At 40.1% G+C, this 17,070-nt stretch overlaps 2 protein-coding genes across 2 annotated transcripts; one reads left to right on the top strand and one right to left on the bottom strand.

Annotated features, from left to right (window-relative positions):
* Nucleotides 1–144: 144 nt before the first annotated feature.
* On the bottom strand, nucleotides 145–1,733 carry LOC141902569 (small ribosomal subunit protein bS16m-like). The gene is made up of 3 exons (XM_074790362.1): nucleotides 1,666–1,733; nucleotides 948–1,232; nucleotides 145–316 (listed from the first exon to the last, which is right to left on the bottom strand). Exons 2-3 carry the CDS (start codon nucleotides 1,222–1,224, stop codon nucleotides 192–194), a joined length of 402 nt encoding a protein of 133 aa, XP_074646463.1. The 5' UTR covers nucleotides 1,225–1,232; nucleotides 1,666–1,733; the 3' UTR covers nucleotides 145–191.
* Nucleotides 1,734–1,952: 219 nt separating this feature from the next.
* On the top strand, nucleotides 1,953–5,701 carry LOC141901390 (26S proteasome non-ATPase regulatory subunit 7-like). The gene is made up of 6 exons (XM_074788597.1): nucleotides 1,953–2,260; nucleotides 2,638–2,730; nucleotides 2,911–3,008; nucleotides 3,818–3,898; nucleotides 4,027–4,118; nucleotides 5,077–5,701. Exons 1-6 carry the CDS (start codon nucleotides 2,047–2,049, stop codon nucleotides 5,564–5,566), a joined length of 1,068 nt encoding a protein of 355 aa, XP_074644698.1. The 5' UTR covers nucleotides 1,953–2,046; the 3' UTR covers nucleotides 5,567–5,701.
* Nucleotides 5,702–17,070: the final 11,369 nt, after the last annotated feature.

The raw sequence follows: 17,070 nt of genomic DNA, 5'->3' as shown, positions 1-17,070 counted from the left end.
AGCAGCATGATAAGAATTACTATCAGCAGACAACAATCTCCCAGAAATTCCAGAAAAATTTTTCAAAATTCTAAGAACACTTTGTTCAACAGCGGCCGTATAGTAAAGAAGCGACATCGGTATATATTTTTTCAGACTATTTATATTGATGATTGAATAAAGTTATGACAATGCAATTAATAATATAGATATCAAGAAGCTTCTTCAGATCCTTCTTCGGCGTTTGTAGGCTCAGAATCTTTCGATAACGCATTTTGTCGATTGCGTTGAGCTTTGATCACACTCATCGGATGAAGGGGCAAAAAACCGCACAAACCTGAAAATCAGAAAATAAACTTCAGACTTCCATCTACTTCCCGGACCATGCATCCCTCCCTCAGATATTCAATCAACATTTCACCGAATAAACTGTGACTGATTTGATCACCACAGGGTTCCTAAGGCCGAGGAAAAAGAAAATACTTTTAAGTACATTTTAGAAATATAAGTGTATTTTGTAAGCACCATTTTAACGCATAAGTGATCACTTTTCTCATCATCTAAGCTGGCCTGTCTTCATCCCTAACTCGACAAAATTTTCCACAAAAAAATTAAAGGTTAGCACTTGTGAAAGGTAAGCACTTCTTAAGGGCCATACTAAATTTTTTCAAAAGCAAGCAATCTCATCTGCTCAACTGTACGTCTCTGGACTTTCACGATTCGCGACTAAAATTCAACCTTATAAATAAAAGTTAGTCACTTTCTAACCCTTTAAACCATCCACAGTGAAATTCAACTCCTAAAAAATTATTCACGATTCCAAAAGTCTTAGTAAGCACTTTTTTAATTTCCTTGCGAAAAGTACTGAAGAGCCATACTAAATCATTTTTAAAAGCAACCACTTGGGAGATAGACTCGCTATGAACCCTGTCTCTCCAATATGTGCGGATGATTTTCTTTAGGGCTACCTAATAATTCAGCGACGGGTTTCGACGGTTCGGCGCCTTTCGCCAGCCACCATTTGATACGATCGAAATTCAACGCGACCAGCTTTTCGTTGTCTTTATTCGCCATCGGGTCGTACGAGCCTAATTGTTCGTAGAAGTCGCCTTCGCGTTTCGACTTGCGGTCGATCGCGACGACGTGCAGGAACGGTCGATTCGTGCAGCCGTGTAACGCGAGGCGTAAACGAACGTCTTTGAAACAGATATTCCCTAGCGACAGTAATTGCCGCGCCGCAGCCATGACCAGATCTAAAAACGAAACGCAGAAAAATGATTTCCTGTTCGGAAAAATCTCTTGCAGGGTGCCTTCACGTCAGTCATTTCAGAATTCATGGACTTTTTAACTTAAGGAGTTTGAAAATAGGAAATCTATTAATTCGGTTTGTCTAAAATTGAAATAGGCTTTAAAAATGGTTTTTGTGAATCCGGGCCCTGGCTGCAAACCCTTGATTTGGCCACACAAAAGTACGATTAAATAATGACCCTACGGGAAATAATGACCCTTTGGTCGGTTCTATGCAGTATTCAGATTTGGTTGGTTATCTGCAGTATTTAGTGCGATCCTGCGCATTTCATCGACGATTTTCGAATGGAAGGAATCTGACTCAAATTACGAATTTTCGAAATATGAAAATTCAATCAACAAAATGTAAGGCAAAACAGGTTTAAATCGTATATTCACCTTATTTAGGTAGAATTTGAACTTTCTTGAAAAAAAAGCCAGGAAAAATTTTCACTTAAGGCTCCACATTTTCTTTGAATGTCGCGTCCTAACCGAATAAATATACCCTGATTTTTTTAAATTTTTCCTACGTTGTTCTTTGTTGAAACTCTACTATCTCGAATCTACTTTCGCTAACCTTTAATTGACTCAATTTCGATTTTTAGGATTTCTTTCAAAGCAATAAAAAGGACTTAGATTCACAATTTTTCCGACAACATCTCACATTTTAGCAACTTTGAATTGAATTGAATTTAGTGCAGAGTCATTCGTCGTCCATATCGTTTTCGCCGGTCGTGAGTTGAATTTATTCCGATTTCTGGCTGAAATTACGGCTCTAAAATGCCCGACAACAAACCCGTCGTCACCGAGGCACCGACCCCGGTACCAGCGGCGCCAAAAAACATCGAGAAAGTGGTCGTGCACCCGCTCGTTTTGCTGAGCGTCGTCGATCATTTTAATCGGATGGGAAAAGTGGGAAATCAGAAGCGAGTGGTGGGAGTCCTGCTCGGAGCTAATCGACACGGAGTTCTAGATGTGTCCAATAGTTTTGCCGGTAAGATTTTCGATCAGTTCAGACGTTTGTCTTGCAACAATGTTAGGTAGGCCCTACCCAATGGAATGCTAATTATTGCAACTTGTGAGTCCTTTTTTGCCAGATTTGGGTAATTTCTCGCCCTCACTCGGCCACGGCACAGGTCCTGGTCAGGAGCCTAACACAAAAAGTTATTGTCCCCAGCATCCTATTAGTAGATGTCAGGCCCTTTGGGTGCTCGGCAAAATAATTTGATTAGGTTTAATTCACTGACAGGACGTCATTGATTGTTAATGTTATTCTGAGGTGCAATGTTGCTTGTTAGCGTGTGTATTTGTTCCCGATATTTTCTTCTAGTTCACTGAAATACATCTTTTTTTCAATTAATGTAATTTCAGTGCCGTTCGACGAAGATGACAAAGATCGCACCGTTTGGTATTTGGACCACGACTATCTGGAAAATATGTACACGATGTTTAAAAAAGTGAACGGTAAGAATAAGAGGGGTCTGAATTCAAAAGATGGGAGAAACAAAGAAAACTTTCTGTGAATCACTCGGTCAAATTTTGATAGGCCTATGTAAAAAAACATATTATCTAGTCTCCTGAATTTCTTAGTAATTAGCTTCTGCTGTGGTTAATAAAAGTGACGTTTTTTGTTTGTTCTAACAGCACGTGAGAAGATCGTCGGCTGGTATCACACCGGACCAAAACTTCATCAAAATGACATAGCTATCAACGAGTTGATCAGGAGATATTGCCCGAACTCGGTAAGTCCTTCATGATACAAGCAGGGGCGGATCCATGGTCCGAGAGTTCTGCTATACCGTCGAGTTTTTCTGTGCCCCTTGGAGATGTCCCTAAATCCATGGATTTGACGTAAAAGTGCCCTCGTTTGGCATGATTTGACGTATAGTAAGTGTCTCTGAAAACCACAGGTTTGATGTTAAGTGCCCTTTTTTGCCGTGATTTCACATAGAAAGTGCCCTCCACACCATGATAGTGATTGCCCTACAATACGGAACCCTTCGAGATAGGGTCCAGGGGTTCCGGTTCCATAGTCATGGCTTAGACTTAGGACCAGACTATCTTTGTTCTATAGCTTATCTAACAGCTTTAGATCAGTCTTAAGATTTAAGACCACTTTTGGACTTAAGTCTTGACTATGGAACCAGCCCCTGGATAGGGGTTGGATTGATGTGACATACTGTGAAAGTAAACGCTGCACGTGATGGAAAATATGGTGTTGGTATTTCCATTGAATTTCAGTTAAATTTGGCAAATCTGTTCTCTGGAAATTGATGGCATTAAGAGAGCAGTGGCATTAACGAGGATAGCGTTACAATGTCATGATCTTTAGCTGTATTGTGATGAATTGATGTCTATTTGAAAATAGTGAAATGATTCAATACGAATCGGGAAAATGTTTTAATTAGACTATGAAGAAAGGTGTATCTCGTTTCAAAGTTTGGTACGCGTGCGCTACCTCCTAAATCTGCCCCTGACTACCCTCGGATAATCTTGAGCTAGGTCACCGGTAATTTTAGAGAAATCGACTTTTTCTCATTTCATGAAACAGGTTCTGGTGATTATTGACGCGAAGCCTAAAGATCTCGGTTTACCGACCGAAGCGTACTACGCCGTCGAAGAGGTCCATGATGTAAGTTTGAAAGATTTATTCGATTGATTTTAATGATATCTTCTAGTTCTCGCATCAAATTACTTGTCATTACGAGATATCTCTGGATTAGTCGGCATAATAATTCTCTCTCTCTCTCTGCGTTCCAGGATGGTACTCCTACTAGTAAAACATTTGAACATATTCCCAGTGAAATCGGCGCCGAAGAGGCTGAAGAAGTCGGTGTAGAACATTTACTCAGGTAAATGTTAGTTCATTTTCGATTAAAAATCTCTCCGATCCTGTGAATATATAATGAGTCTGATTTTGTTGAGAATTCAACAGTTCGATTGAATTGGAAAAATTCAGCTGCAATATGTCTCTTTCTTGATTGAGGTATTGCGAAAATGCTTCCTTCCGGGTCCTCGCTTTACTGGAAATTACTTCTTTCTCAGTCAATAAGTCCTTTCTTTTGGGTGTAAGATTGCCGAAAAATTCCCTCTTAGTACTTCTTTTTATCCTGGTCTTACCACTTGAAACCCTGAATTATTGACTACCATCGGCTTGGACTGCCCTTGAAAACCCAAAGCCTCGGGTCTTTATTACTTATCTAACCTGCAAACGCTTCTTTGTACATATCGCAAAAACTCCTGTTAGTTGCTTAGCATCTTTGATGTATTCTAGGACAATTGCCCCCCCCCCCCCCCCGAATAAAATCCTTTTTGATTTGGATTAACACCACCTAAATACTTAACTTAGAAATTTATTTGTACATTATTGAATATAGATTTATAAGATATAGAATTACTGATGTTGTGTGCAGATCAAAAACTTTAAATCAGTCCTTGTGTAATTATAATTCACTTACCAAATTAAAGGAAACTTAATAAGTCCACTTATTAGTGCATTAGTTAGCGTTGGCTGATTTATTGGAATTAGTTTTAGTGTTACTTTAGCCAATCAAAAACTTTAAAGCAGTCCGAGAGTAATTAGCTAGAATTAGTTCACTTTGTTTAATTGATTTGAAGTAAATATCTGTGTTACTTTTTAAGATAAAAAGATTCGGGGGGCAATAGTCCTGATAGCTCTTTGATGCTGGCTCCACATCGTCAATGAAGAAAAACAGGAATTTCAGATTTTTTCATCCTCAGTGGTTGCAACAACAGGCATAATTAATTTGTATATTAGTCATTTATGTATGATCAATTTTCTTTTGCTAGGGATATCAAAGACACGACGATAGGCACGTTATCTCAACGCGTAACGAACCAACTGCTCGGTCTAAAAGGCATCCACGTTCAACTCGAAGACATCTATCGCTATCTCGAACAGGTATCCGACGCGAACCTGCCGATCAACCACCAGATCGTCTACCAGTTACAGGACATATTCAATCTGCTGCCGGACGCCAACCTGCAAGAGTTCGTCAAAGCGATGTACGTGAAAACGAACGATCAAATGTTGGTCGTTTACATCGCGTCGTTGATGCGCGCGATCGTCGTGTTGCACAACCTCATCAACAACAAACTGCACAACCGCGACTCGGAGAAAAACGAAGGCAAGAAAGACACCGGCGGTGACAAGAAGAGCGCCGATAATAACAAGAAGGATAAAACCGCCGACGATAAGGATAAGAAAAACGACGACGATAACAAAAAGGATACGTCGACGAAGAAAACCGACGATAAGAAAGAAGCGACGAAGAAATAGGGTCGAAGAGAGTTTAATTAAATTCGGGGCGTGTTCGACGAGGTTAGGGTTACAATTTTTGTAACGTTACGATTATATGTAATATTAATGTATGCCGTTTCTTTTTTTTGTAAATAAAAAAACACTGTCTAAAATTTTTTCTATGTATAATCATTCGTTTGTCTTTAACTGAGCATTGTGCCTTGTTTCACTTGATAAATGCTGCTGCGTAGTTCGAAATTGATGCTCATTGAGAAAATTTGTTTCGAAATTGTGCATTAAGGTAATCTAATTCAAGTGATTGATTGTGAAAGACGCTTGGACACGAGATATCTAAATCAGTACACACTTGCAGTTCATACCACCGGTCGGGCGGATCCAAAGGCCAATTTTGAAGGACACTTTGATGTCCAAAAAGGGAATAGTAGGTGTATCCCGCACAGAGGGGCTAAATTTGCAAAACGCGTTAAGTCGCAGAAAGGCACTTGACTTATATATCTAAAAAGATTAGGTGCACTCCTGCACAGAAATACCACCAATTGTCTTTGATCATATAGCTGCATATCAGTGATAACGGGTTTCTGTCTAATTGGTTCATATGTCGAACTGGGAAGCGTACGAAGATTTCATCGAAATAATTCTAGCCCATGACATATGACTATTGCCAAGAAGCGCAACCTGGGTCAACGTTATGCTGGATATGTGGATATTAGAAGTCCACTTGTCAAAGCATCGAAGCAATCGGTTTATTGCGTCATAAACCGGTTTTGATCTTAAAATAGGGATTGTCCCCATTATTTATTTATTTGGCTGGTAATTTTCGTTTGATTTTTCGATTGAGTGTCCCTTACAGACCCACCACACCTGCCTGGAGCGAAACAGGGGGTTTGATTTTGAAATCGGAAATCGAAGTACAGATTTAGATGTGTGATCGGCGGTCGAGTTAACAGAATATTTTTAAATCGAAGTACATAATTGGAAATTCGGTTGCTGTTCATCCAAACAATCTTCCATTCAGTCTGAACCGTCTGAAGCGACTGATTGGGATGAATTTTTCTGGCTGCCTAATTTAATACAATGAGATTCTGGAAATAGCTATATTACAAGGTTTTACCGTAGTGTGAACAAATGCGACAGAACGAAAACGCAGAAATTTCCTTATTCGGCCATTTGATGTTACAAACGCTCGCAAAGCGGTTTCCTGAACAAAGACGAATTTCCTACAAACCGAAACCGATTTCAAACCCAAGGCCTTTTTATGAAACACTCGATTAGTATATTCGAGTATGCAAAACGTTTTTATGAGCATGGATTATGTCATAATCCATCATTTTTATGAACATTGGTTCATAATCGATTAGCATACTCGGCATACTCGCAAGTATGCAGATTATCTCTTTCACTCTACATCTCCGGTCAACTGTCGGAATCCGTTCCTCTCCAATTTGGTGTGCCGCAGGGATCAGTGCTAGGCCCTATATTGTTCACTGTCTACACCCTACCGCTGAGCAATGTGATGCGTGATCATTCCTTGGATTATCAACTGTTTGCTGATGATAATCAGCTTATTGATTCGGTTGCGCTCGGTGATCGCACTCAGCGTGACATAATGGTGAAAAACATGGAGACCTGTATAACGGATATTAAATCATGGCTTACTGCTAATAAGCTCGCGCTGAACCCTCCAAAGACGGAGGCTGTTAATCTTGTGTCTACGAGAAAAGTTGAATGAGATTGAAGTAGACGGTGTTCCGATTACAACCTCTGAGTCTGTTAAGGACCTAGGGGCTTGGTTGGACCAGGGTATGACTATGCAGGAGCATATTAAACGTACTTGTAAAGCTGCTTACGCGTCTTTGTATAAAATTGGTCGCATACGCCGATTCTTGGACCGGATTCTGGTCGGCTAGTAACGACTCGTGACGTAAAGTAAAGGGGTTCGGGGAACAGCTTTAGCGTAGTGGGTTTGAATCCCTTGACGGGTGAAGATGATCGAATGGGACAGGCAACCAGTCTAACACGCGAGACTCTACTCGCATTCAATGAACAGGTTCCGGGCCGCATCCCCACGTGACGATTCGTTCGCCACACACGTGTTCGGGAGGATGCGGAAGCGATAAATGACAAAACTGGACTACGGCGACGGAATAGTGCTTGCATGGCGTTTAGATATACATGTAATTACAACTCAAGTTGTCGCCGAAACTGTCAGTTTTATCATTACGTTAACATTCCAAAATTCTGGATCCGGGTTTCGGATATGGAAGATTGACAATCGAGGATTTAAACAAGTTTAGTGAAATGATGAAACAAAGTTTAAAATCAACCATTTTAGACAACATCGGATCCAGAATTTTGGAGGGAGTTAACATTAAAAACTAGGGGTCCAGGGACACCATGCCCACTTGGTAAGTGGTTTCAAATGCTCAACAATATATAACAATTTCAATATTCAACGCCCCATGGTGACCGTATACAAAAACCAATGACCTTGAAACTCACCACAATCTAAGACATGTCATATGCTACGATTTTGTACGTAATTGATTGTATAACAAAATATGCCTCGTTACCAATTTAATATGGAAATACTTGGAAAGTTATTCTACAATTCAACGCCCCCTGGTGACCATATTCAAAACCCAATGACCTTGAAACTCGCCACAATGAACTACAACTTTGCAATTATTGATCATGTTAACAAAATATGCCTAGGCATCAAGTTATTTTACTATTCAATGCCCCCTGGTGACCATATAGAATAACTTATGTCCTAAAACAGACCACAATCATAGGCGATGTCATGAGCTACAACTTTGCAATTGATTGTGGTAACAAAATATGCATTGGTACAAATATAATAGAGAAATACTAAGACATTATATTATTCAACGTCCCCTGGTGGCCATATACAAAAACTAATGACCTTGAAACTCACTACAATCATAGAACACCTTATAAGCTACAACTTTCTAATTCATTGCGGTAACAAAATAGGTATCAATATAATGTCGAAAAACTTTTTCCCACCTACGAATGAATAACGATAACACCAAGATGGCCGCAAATTGCGTCATAATTGGCTGATCAAAATGCCTATCTCAGGTATAAAACATCCCTTTCCAAAAAATACCCATCAGCAATTGCAATGAGAAATGGCAAACCAGTAGGAAGCTACAGGACTCAGAATTCGGGCCATAATTGACATTTTTGGGCACTAAAAAGGTCATAGGACGGCCATCTTGAATCCGATCAACCCAATTTTTGTTATGCTTATAGGCCCTGGGGGATTTAAATATATATGAAAGATCAAGGTAATTGATCAAAATGTCTTCAAAATTTCCCTCAAAAAGTTCAAAAACGTATATAAAGTGCTGATTTTGGCAAACAACCTTGATTCTGACAGGGCCAGTTTTTGGGCTGAAGATGTGTCTAGGGTAGATACATGGACGGACGGATGACGGACGAAAAGTGAACGCAATAGCCCGCTGGGACTTGAGTCCAAAGTGGGCTAAAAACTTGAGCGGATCAAGTGATTGAATCACCACAGATCGCGCTGAATAAACAACACAACACAATAATAAATACATTTATTCAGGTTTACAAAATAGATTCTGGGATTTCAGTTTCTGTGAACATCAATGACAACCACGTTTTTATTTGGTGAGAGTTAAAATAAGAGTATTTATTAAAGAGATGAGATAGAAGTGATTGTGTAAGAGGTTTAGAGGTGATTGTGCAAGAGATTTTACCAAAACATGGCTGTAACTGATAGGATTAAAGAACAGTGACTGTTCTCAAGTTCATTCACAAACAGAAAATCAATCATACAATTATACTGGCAATCTGTAATCGCTGGTCATTGCTTAGCCATTGGTCATTTCTGGTCATCCCTGGCAATTGGTCATCCCTGGTGTTCTGGTAATTGGTCATCTCCTAACAGGTTAAAACAAAATGTAGAATCATAAACGATACAAGCTGGTCAGCCAATCTAGTCAGGTAAAATGCAGCTCCAAACGCTGTGCTTGCAGGAGGACTGATTGCTTCCTCAGGATGCACACTGCTACTGAGGAGGAGGCAGAACTAGATGATTATGATGAGGAGGCAGAACTAGAAGATGATGATGATGAGGAGGAGGCAGAACTAGATGATGATGACGAGGATGCAGAACTAGATGATGATGATGATGATGAGGCAGAACTAGATGATGATGATGATGACGAGGATGCAGAACTAGATGATGATGACGATGATAAGGCAGAACTAGTGTGATTTATTTAAATTGTATCCATACACATGTAATACATACCGTTAATGTGTGTAGCTGACTGTGAAAATCAGTTCTATATCAGATTCTACAACTCCCCAGCAATGATTGACACTGAAATAAAAATAACAGATTCTTATTTCAAATTCTGTTGTCATATCACCATCCATGTCACCATTTCATATCATAGTCTTTTTGATTTTAACAATAATCTAACAACTTAAGACCAGTCTACGCTCATTTTGGTTCTATTGCCAATCTAATCTAATTTAAGACCAGGCTCAGACCATTTTAGTTCTTTAGCCAATCTAATAAGACTGGTCAAATGATTTTAAAAGCCCATTTTCTTAGGTATAACTCAAAAATAATTTTCCAAATTTGCCACTTGGACACTTGACATGGATAAATTCTACTGAATTCACCCTCACCTCAACAACACCAAACATCCTGACCCCACATTACCCAAACTTACACGTTCTTTTTCCTCTAACTGTACTCTTATCCAAGCTAAGCATACTTCGACAAAGCAACTAGAGACAACTAGTTGCTAGTGAGCGAGTACCCATCTAATGAAAACCAGCAACTGTATGGCTCATGCCGGTCGCTAGGTCCATAGCGCGCACACATCGACAGCATCTGAGATGTGTTATCTAGCAAATATTCTCAAGGAATCTCAAGTCATGTGACTCGTTGCAGAGGCGGATCCAGACCGTATTAGCCGTATTGCCGAATACGGTCTAGAAGTTTTAAGTGCCCTTCGAAATTTCACCGGCAATATTTTTGACGGCATTATTTCAGCAACCGCTAATTCCGTGTCCGGAATCCGGGCATAATTATAAAATTAATCGGTAAATACTGCTGCCGAGAAAGTGAGGAGAGATAATCATATTTGATATTAGGCCTTTAATCATGATAAATTAAAAAGGGCACTTTCCTTTTTCAAGGGGTACTCATGCTTTAGATGAGGGCACCTTGTCCTTGCATTTTCAGGGAGGACTAAAGGGGGCACTCGTACTTTAGAAGAGGGCACTATACGCGGAAAATGTCGAAGAAAAGGGCACTTTGCCTTTTAAGTTTTCGGCGCTCGCATTGACCTGGATACTGGGTGTGCCCTAAGATCAGAAGGGTGCCCTTAAATTTCCTTCCAATGCTGTCTACTCATCCCCCTGGATCCGCCCCTGCGTTGCTTTGTATTAGTCAGTTACAACCATGTGTTTTGATTATGGAGCGTTCACATCGACGGATATGACAGTAACTGAGTACAACTAGTTGCTCAAAAGTAGAACATGAGCAACTGGCTGGAACTGGAGACAGATGGACGCTAACCAATCGTAAGCTAGCTCACACTGATTGTATCCAGCCAGTTGCTCTCATGCGCCGAAAACTGCCCGGCAACTAGTTGTCTCCAATCGCAGTGTCAATGAAGGCTAGGCTTAAGACCACCGCCGGGCGAACAGGTCACTGCCAGGGGTCGGGCGGGTGGAGAGTGGGTGGGTTGCCGTGTGGGCAGACAGGTCACTGCCAGGAGTCGGGCGGGTGGAGACTGAGTGGGTTGCCGTGTGGGCAGACAGGTCACTGCCAGGGGTCGGGCGGGTGGAGAGTGGGTGGGTTGCCGTGTGGGTGAACAGGTCACTGCCAGGGGTCGGGCGGGTGGAGAGTGGATGGATTTGCCGTGTGGGTAGACAGGTCACTGCAAGGGATCAGGCGGATGGAGAGTGGGTGGGTTGCCGTGTGGGCAGACAGGTCACTGCCAGGGGTCAGGTGGGTGGGTCAGGCTGTTTATTTCCATAATTTCATTGGCTGAATAATTCCTCTGTTTTCATTGGCTGGACAATTCCTCGGTTTTCATTGGCTGATAATTCCTTGTGTTCCAACAGACCGATGGATAAAGTTGCGGGCAGCGTTTGTGTAGATGTGAGCTTCAGCAGGAATCAACCCGAGCCCTGGTGAGTGAGGATGCTACTGTACCACCCTCTACCAGCAACCTTTCAATCCATTATCATACACCCTCCGAACATACACACCTTACACTACCACTTACATCACTTACCCTCAAACAGTTCTATATTAAACTCATCATCAAATCCAAACACATCAAACAACCCTGCATCATCCGACCTACCTTACCTCATCACATTACCCTATCCTACCCTAACTGTCAACTACCCCATACCCTGTCCCATTCCATACCCAAACCTCATACTACTCATTCCCTCTATGATTGAATAAGTAGAAATGTTACGATGTTGTAGTTACACAGATGAGAATGATGCTTATCGCTAATGAAGATGAGAACAAACATTCTTCAAACTGAGGAGGAATAAGTGAATAAATGACTGCAGTGTTTAACAGTCAGTGTTACATGTACATCAGTTATACCTCTATTAGACTGAAACAATGAGTGAAACTTCTACAGTTACAATCTGACACAAATCAAACTGCGTCAGAAAACATTTTACAACTTTCTCATTTTCTATCACTTTGGTTTCAGATGTGCTTCATGTGTATTCATATCATTAATTCAGTTGTAATGATTAGGTTGATTCAGTGGTCGCTGTAAGGAACTCTGATCTATAGCTGTGTGTGAAGTGAGCTAAAGATTGATACAGATACTTGCTGGAGATATATTCAATAACCGTTATAATGATTCTACATTTAGTTTTAGTCTGTTAGAAGATAAACTGAACTCTGGTACTGAACATCTTCAACTCTTCTATCAATAAATGGGTATGAATGATCACAATTCTAAAACTACTTATCTTATCTCTTCTGTGATTCATTCAGCTGCTCCTATGATACTCCTGCTGCTCCTATGATACTCCTGCTACTCTTACGATACTCCTGCTGCTCCAACGATACTCCTCCTCTGATGCTCCTACAGCATTGCGCTTGACTCAATCTTATTTCATACCACAGTAAAGAGGAATTGTGCCTGAAATAAAGAATATTAGATTTCAATGTGGTATCTGTTGATTGTAGACTATTAACAGATATCAGTTACACAATTGAATGAATGAGAGACAAACCCTTTCTAAAAGATGATTAATAGTTCTCAGCCTTGAAGGAAGGATTGATTGATGAAATCTGTTGCTTGTATCTAACAATAAGAAAAGGAGGTCACTGTAATTATAACAAAATAGATTCTGGGATTTCAGTTTCTGTGAACATCAATGACAACCACGTTTTGACTGATGAGAGTTAAAATAAGAGTATTTATTACAGAGATGAGATAGAAATGATTGTGTAAGAGGTTTAGAGGTGATTGTGCAAGAGGTTTAGAGGTGATTGTGCAAGAGATTTTATCAAAGCATGGCCGTAACTGATTGGATTAAAGAACAGTGACTGTTCTCAAGTTCATTCACAAACAGAAAATCAATCACACAATTATACTGGCAATCTGTAATCGCTGGTCATTGCTTAGCCATTGGTCATTTCTGGTCATCTTGCAATTGGTTAATTGGTCATCCCTGGTCTTCTGGTAATTGGTCATCTCCTAACAGGTTAAAACAAAATGTATAATCACAAACGATACAAGCTGGTCGGCCAATCTAGTCGGGTAAGATGCAGCTCCAAACTCAAACAGTTACTGAGAAGCCTAAATCGAGGTGAACTAGAGACCCAACGTCACCTGACCTCCTTAAGAGCGGGCAATCTGTGATTGCAGGAGGACTGATTGCTTCCTCAGGATGCACACTGCTACTGAGGAGGAGGCAGAACTAGATGATGATGATAAGGAGGCAGAACTAAACTATGATGATGATGATGATGAGGAGGAGGCAGAACTAGATGGTGATGATAATGATGAGGAGGAGGCAGAACTAGATGATGATGATGAGGAGGAGGCAGAACTAGATGATGATGATGATGACGAGGATAAAGAACTAGATGATGATGACGATGATAAGGCAGAACTAGTGTGATTTATTTAAATTGTATCCATACACATGTAATACATACCGTTAATGTGTGTAGCTGACTGTGAAAATCAGTTCTATATCAGATTCTACAACTCCCCAGCAATGATTGACACTGAAATGAAAATAACAGATTCTTATTTATCAAATTCATGTAATAAATTGTTGAAATTCTGTTGTCATACACATACCAGCTATCGTATGGAGTTGAAACATGTTCAGGACCAAAATTCAGTAAATCTTCTAACAGACTAAAACTAAATGCAGAATCATTATAATGGTTATTAAATTTGTCGCCAGCAAGTATCTGTATCCATCTTCAGCTCACTTCACACACAGCTATAGATCAGAGTTCCTTACAGCGACCATTGAATCAATCTAATCATAACAACTGAAATAATGATAACACATTCTATATGAATACACATGAAGCACATCTGAAACCAAAGTGATAGAAAATGAGAAAGTTGTAAAATGTTTTCTGACGCAGTTTGATTTGTGTCAGATTGTAACTGTAGAATTTTCACTCATTGCTTCAGTCTAAAAGAGATATAACTGATGTTCATGTAACACTGACTGTTTAACACTGCAATCATTTATTCAATTATTCCTCCTCGGTAAGAAGAATGTTTGTTCTCTCATCTTCATTAGCGACAAGAATCATTCTTATCCGTGTAACAACAACATCGTAACATTTCTACTTATTCAATCATAGAGGGAATGAGGAGTATGGCGTTTTGGTATGGAATGAGACAGGGTATGGGAGTTGACACGTTAGGGGAGGATAGGACAATGTGATAAGGTAAGATCAGGTTGGATGATGCAGGGTTGTTTGATATGGCTGGATTAGATGATCAGTTTAATATAGAACAGTTTGGGGTGGGTGTATGTGGTAGTGTACGATGTATAGTTAGGGAGGTGTATGATAATGGAGAAAAGTTGCTGGTAGAGGGCGGCACAGGTGTGATGCTGGTATGGTATGTGTAAGGTAGGGGGCGGTGTGTGTAGAGTGTTAAGGATAGAGTAAGGTACAGTAAGAGTAATATTAAAGTGTGAGTTTGGGTAATGCGGGGTCATGATGTTTGGTGTTGTAGAGGTGAGGGTGAGGTCGGGGGTGGTGTCTGTGGAAGGTTGGGAGGTATGTGATGTGATATAAGGGGTGGAGCTAGGACAGTACAGAGCGTCATGAGTGATTGATGGGGTCGCTCCATCTCTCAGCCTCCTCCCTTTAGACATCTCAATGCTTCTCCAACCCTCCCAATCCCTCAAACTACTCCTCAATTCCATGTGAAATACTAGGAGACAATACCTGCAACATATTGAATATTAAGACACCATCAGACGATGACGAATCAGTAACAGTATTTTACATGTGTGTCACATGATTCATTTTAACAATTGAACGATTCATGAAGAAAATGACGGCAAAATCTTCTGATTCACAAATCTCTGAATTGTTTTTACCGGACTACAAGCTTTACAAATAGCAAACTGATGAGAAATAGACTCTGAACCCACAACACAATTATTCAAGATTTTCTGTGAATTATTTCTTATATTTGTCACGTTACGCCCAGTGATACATGAAACTCAGCACCTCCTCTCTCTCACTCTCACTCTCACACACTTTCTTATTTGCCATTTTTTGCAAACATTTTTAAGCACGTGAGGTAGGAATAGACCACTGCCCGCTCTCTAAGCCAGTAGTGGACTACCTTTTTGACCCCACTTTTGTGCTTGGTGGCTTTAAGCTCACCAATCTTTTCAATCTTTTTTCTTTTTGAGTCGAGGTAGGAATAGACCCCTGCCCGCCATCTAAGCGTGCAGGACTCTAAACCTTCGAATTGCTCTCGGACCCCACTCTTTTCATGTTCTTTCTTTTTCTTATGGCTCTCTCTCTCTCTCTCTCTCTCTCTCTCTATCTCTCCTTGCTCTGTATCAGTACCACCAGGCGGTAAGTGAATATATAGGAAATATAGTAATTGAACTGGGTTTAAATCCATCTCAATCAGTACTTTTACAGGGTCCCAGGAATGAAATCCACTTGCCCAGGGGGCAAGCATATCTGAAATTTTGCTTGTCACCTACAAAAATTACTTGCCCTACACAGGCATTCCGATTGGTAGCACTATCATCTGTTGTATCGAGTGGAAAAAAGCTTTTTGTGACATAAAACTGCACTAGGGCAGTGGCTCACTATGGTCAATCACAATCATATCGTTTGATGATATTGTTTATTTGCAGTAACATTTATTCAATGAAACAAGTTTCAATTCCTAAATGAATCGATGAATTCAATCTTCAATCGCATCATTCTCGATGTATCTCATATAGAGATTGTGGAATAGTAAGCGCGGGAAGGAGGAAGGGAAGGAGGTAATACCACTTTCTCTGAATCACATTAGCCTACCCCAACATCACCCAGGCTGTACTGTCCTATCACCATCCATGTCACCATTTCCAGACATATATACACAGACAAATAAGACAAAAACAGAATTCTATATGGAGATTTCTATCTAAAGAAGTTATGGGGGGGGGACTTTCTCCTGGTGAGTGAAAAGCCAAGAGCATCATTCACCATTGTTTAAAGCACAGGGGTTTGGCGATGGGCTTGGATTTTATTTCCGGGTTGTTGATAATCTCGCGAGAATGGCGCTAAATATGAACTGCGAATAAATTCAAAATATCACGGAAATACCTTGTGTTTATATTGTTTATTTATCCGCTATAAAGTTTCGATAAACAATTGGTCGTTAAGAATCATTATCAGACGGTCGTCACGCTACTATATAAAAGAACAAGGGATGAAACGCCTTCAGAGTTGTGCCAGCCAGAAAGTTGGGACAGTCACGTGACTTAACGCTTCTTATTTGACTGAACGCGAACCTGAAGCATATAAGATGGAAACTATGATACGAAAAATATTTGAGAATAACTTACATTCAAATGCATTTTTTTACTATGAATTATATATTTCGTCATAATTTATTACTTATAAGTTATTTATTTCATATGAATCATAATCTGACAATTGATATCGGTCTGTGAATATGTTAACTTTTCGTGTTGAAGTTTTAAATGCGATGACGTCATCAGAATGTCACGTGACTGTCCCAACTTTCTGGCTGAAAATTTAAGTACAGCGGAGGCCTGGCGTTTCATCCCTTGTGATTTTATATAGTAAAGCGTGACGACCGTCTGATAATGATTCTTAACGACCAATTGTTTATCAGAACTTTATAGCGGATAAATAAACAATATAAACACAAGGTATTTCCGTGATATTTTGAATTTATTCGCAGTTCATATTTAGCGCCATTCTCGCGAGATTATCAACAACC

The sequence above is a fragment of the Tubulanus polymorphus genome, chromosome 3 (genome assembly GCF_964204645.1).
Source record: "Tubulanus polymorphus chromosome 3, tnTubPoly1.2, whole genome shotgun sequence".
NCBI classification, from domain to species: Eukaryota; Metazoa; Nemertea; class Palaeonemertea; order Tubulaniformes; family Tubulanidae; genus Tubulanus; species Tubulanus polymorphus.
Note: the sequence above shows the minus strand (reverse complement) of the source record. Positions and strands in the feature narration are given on the sequence as shown.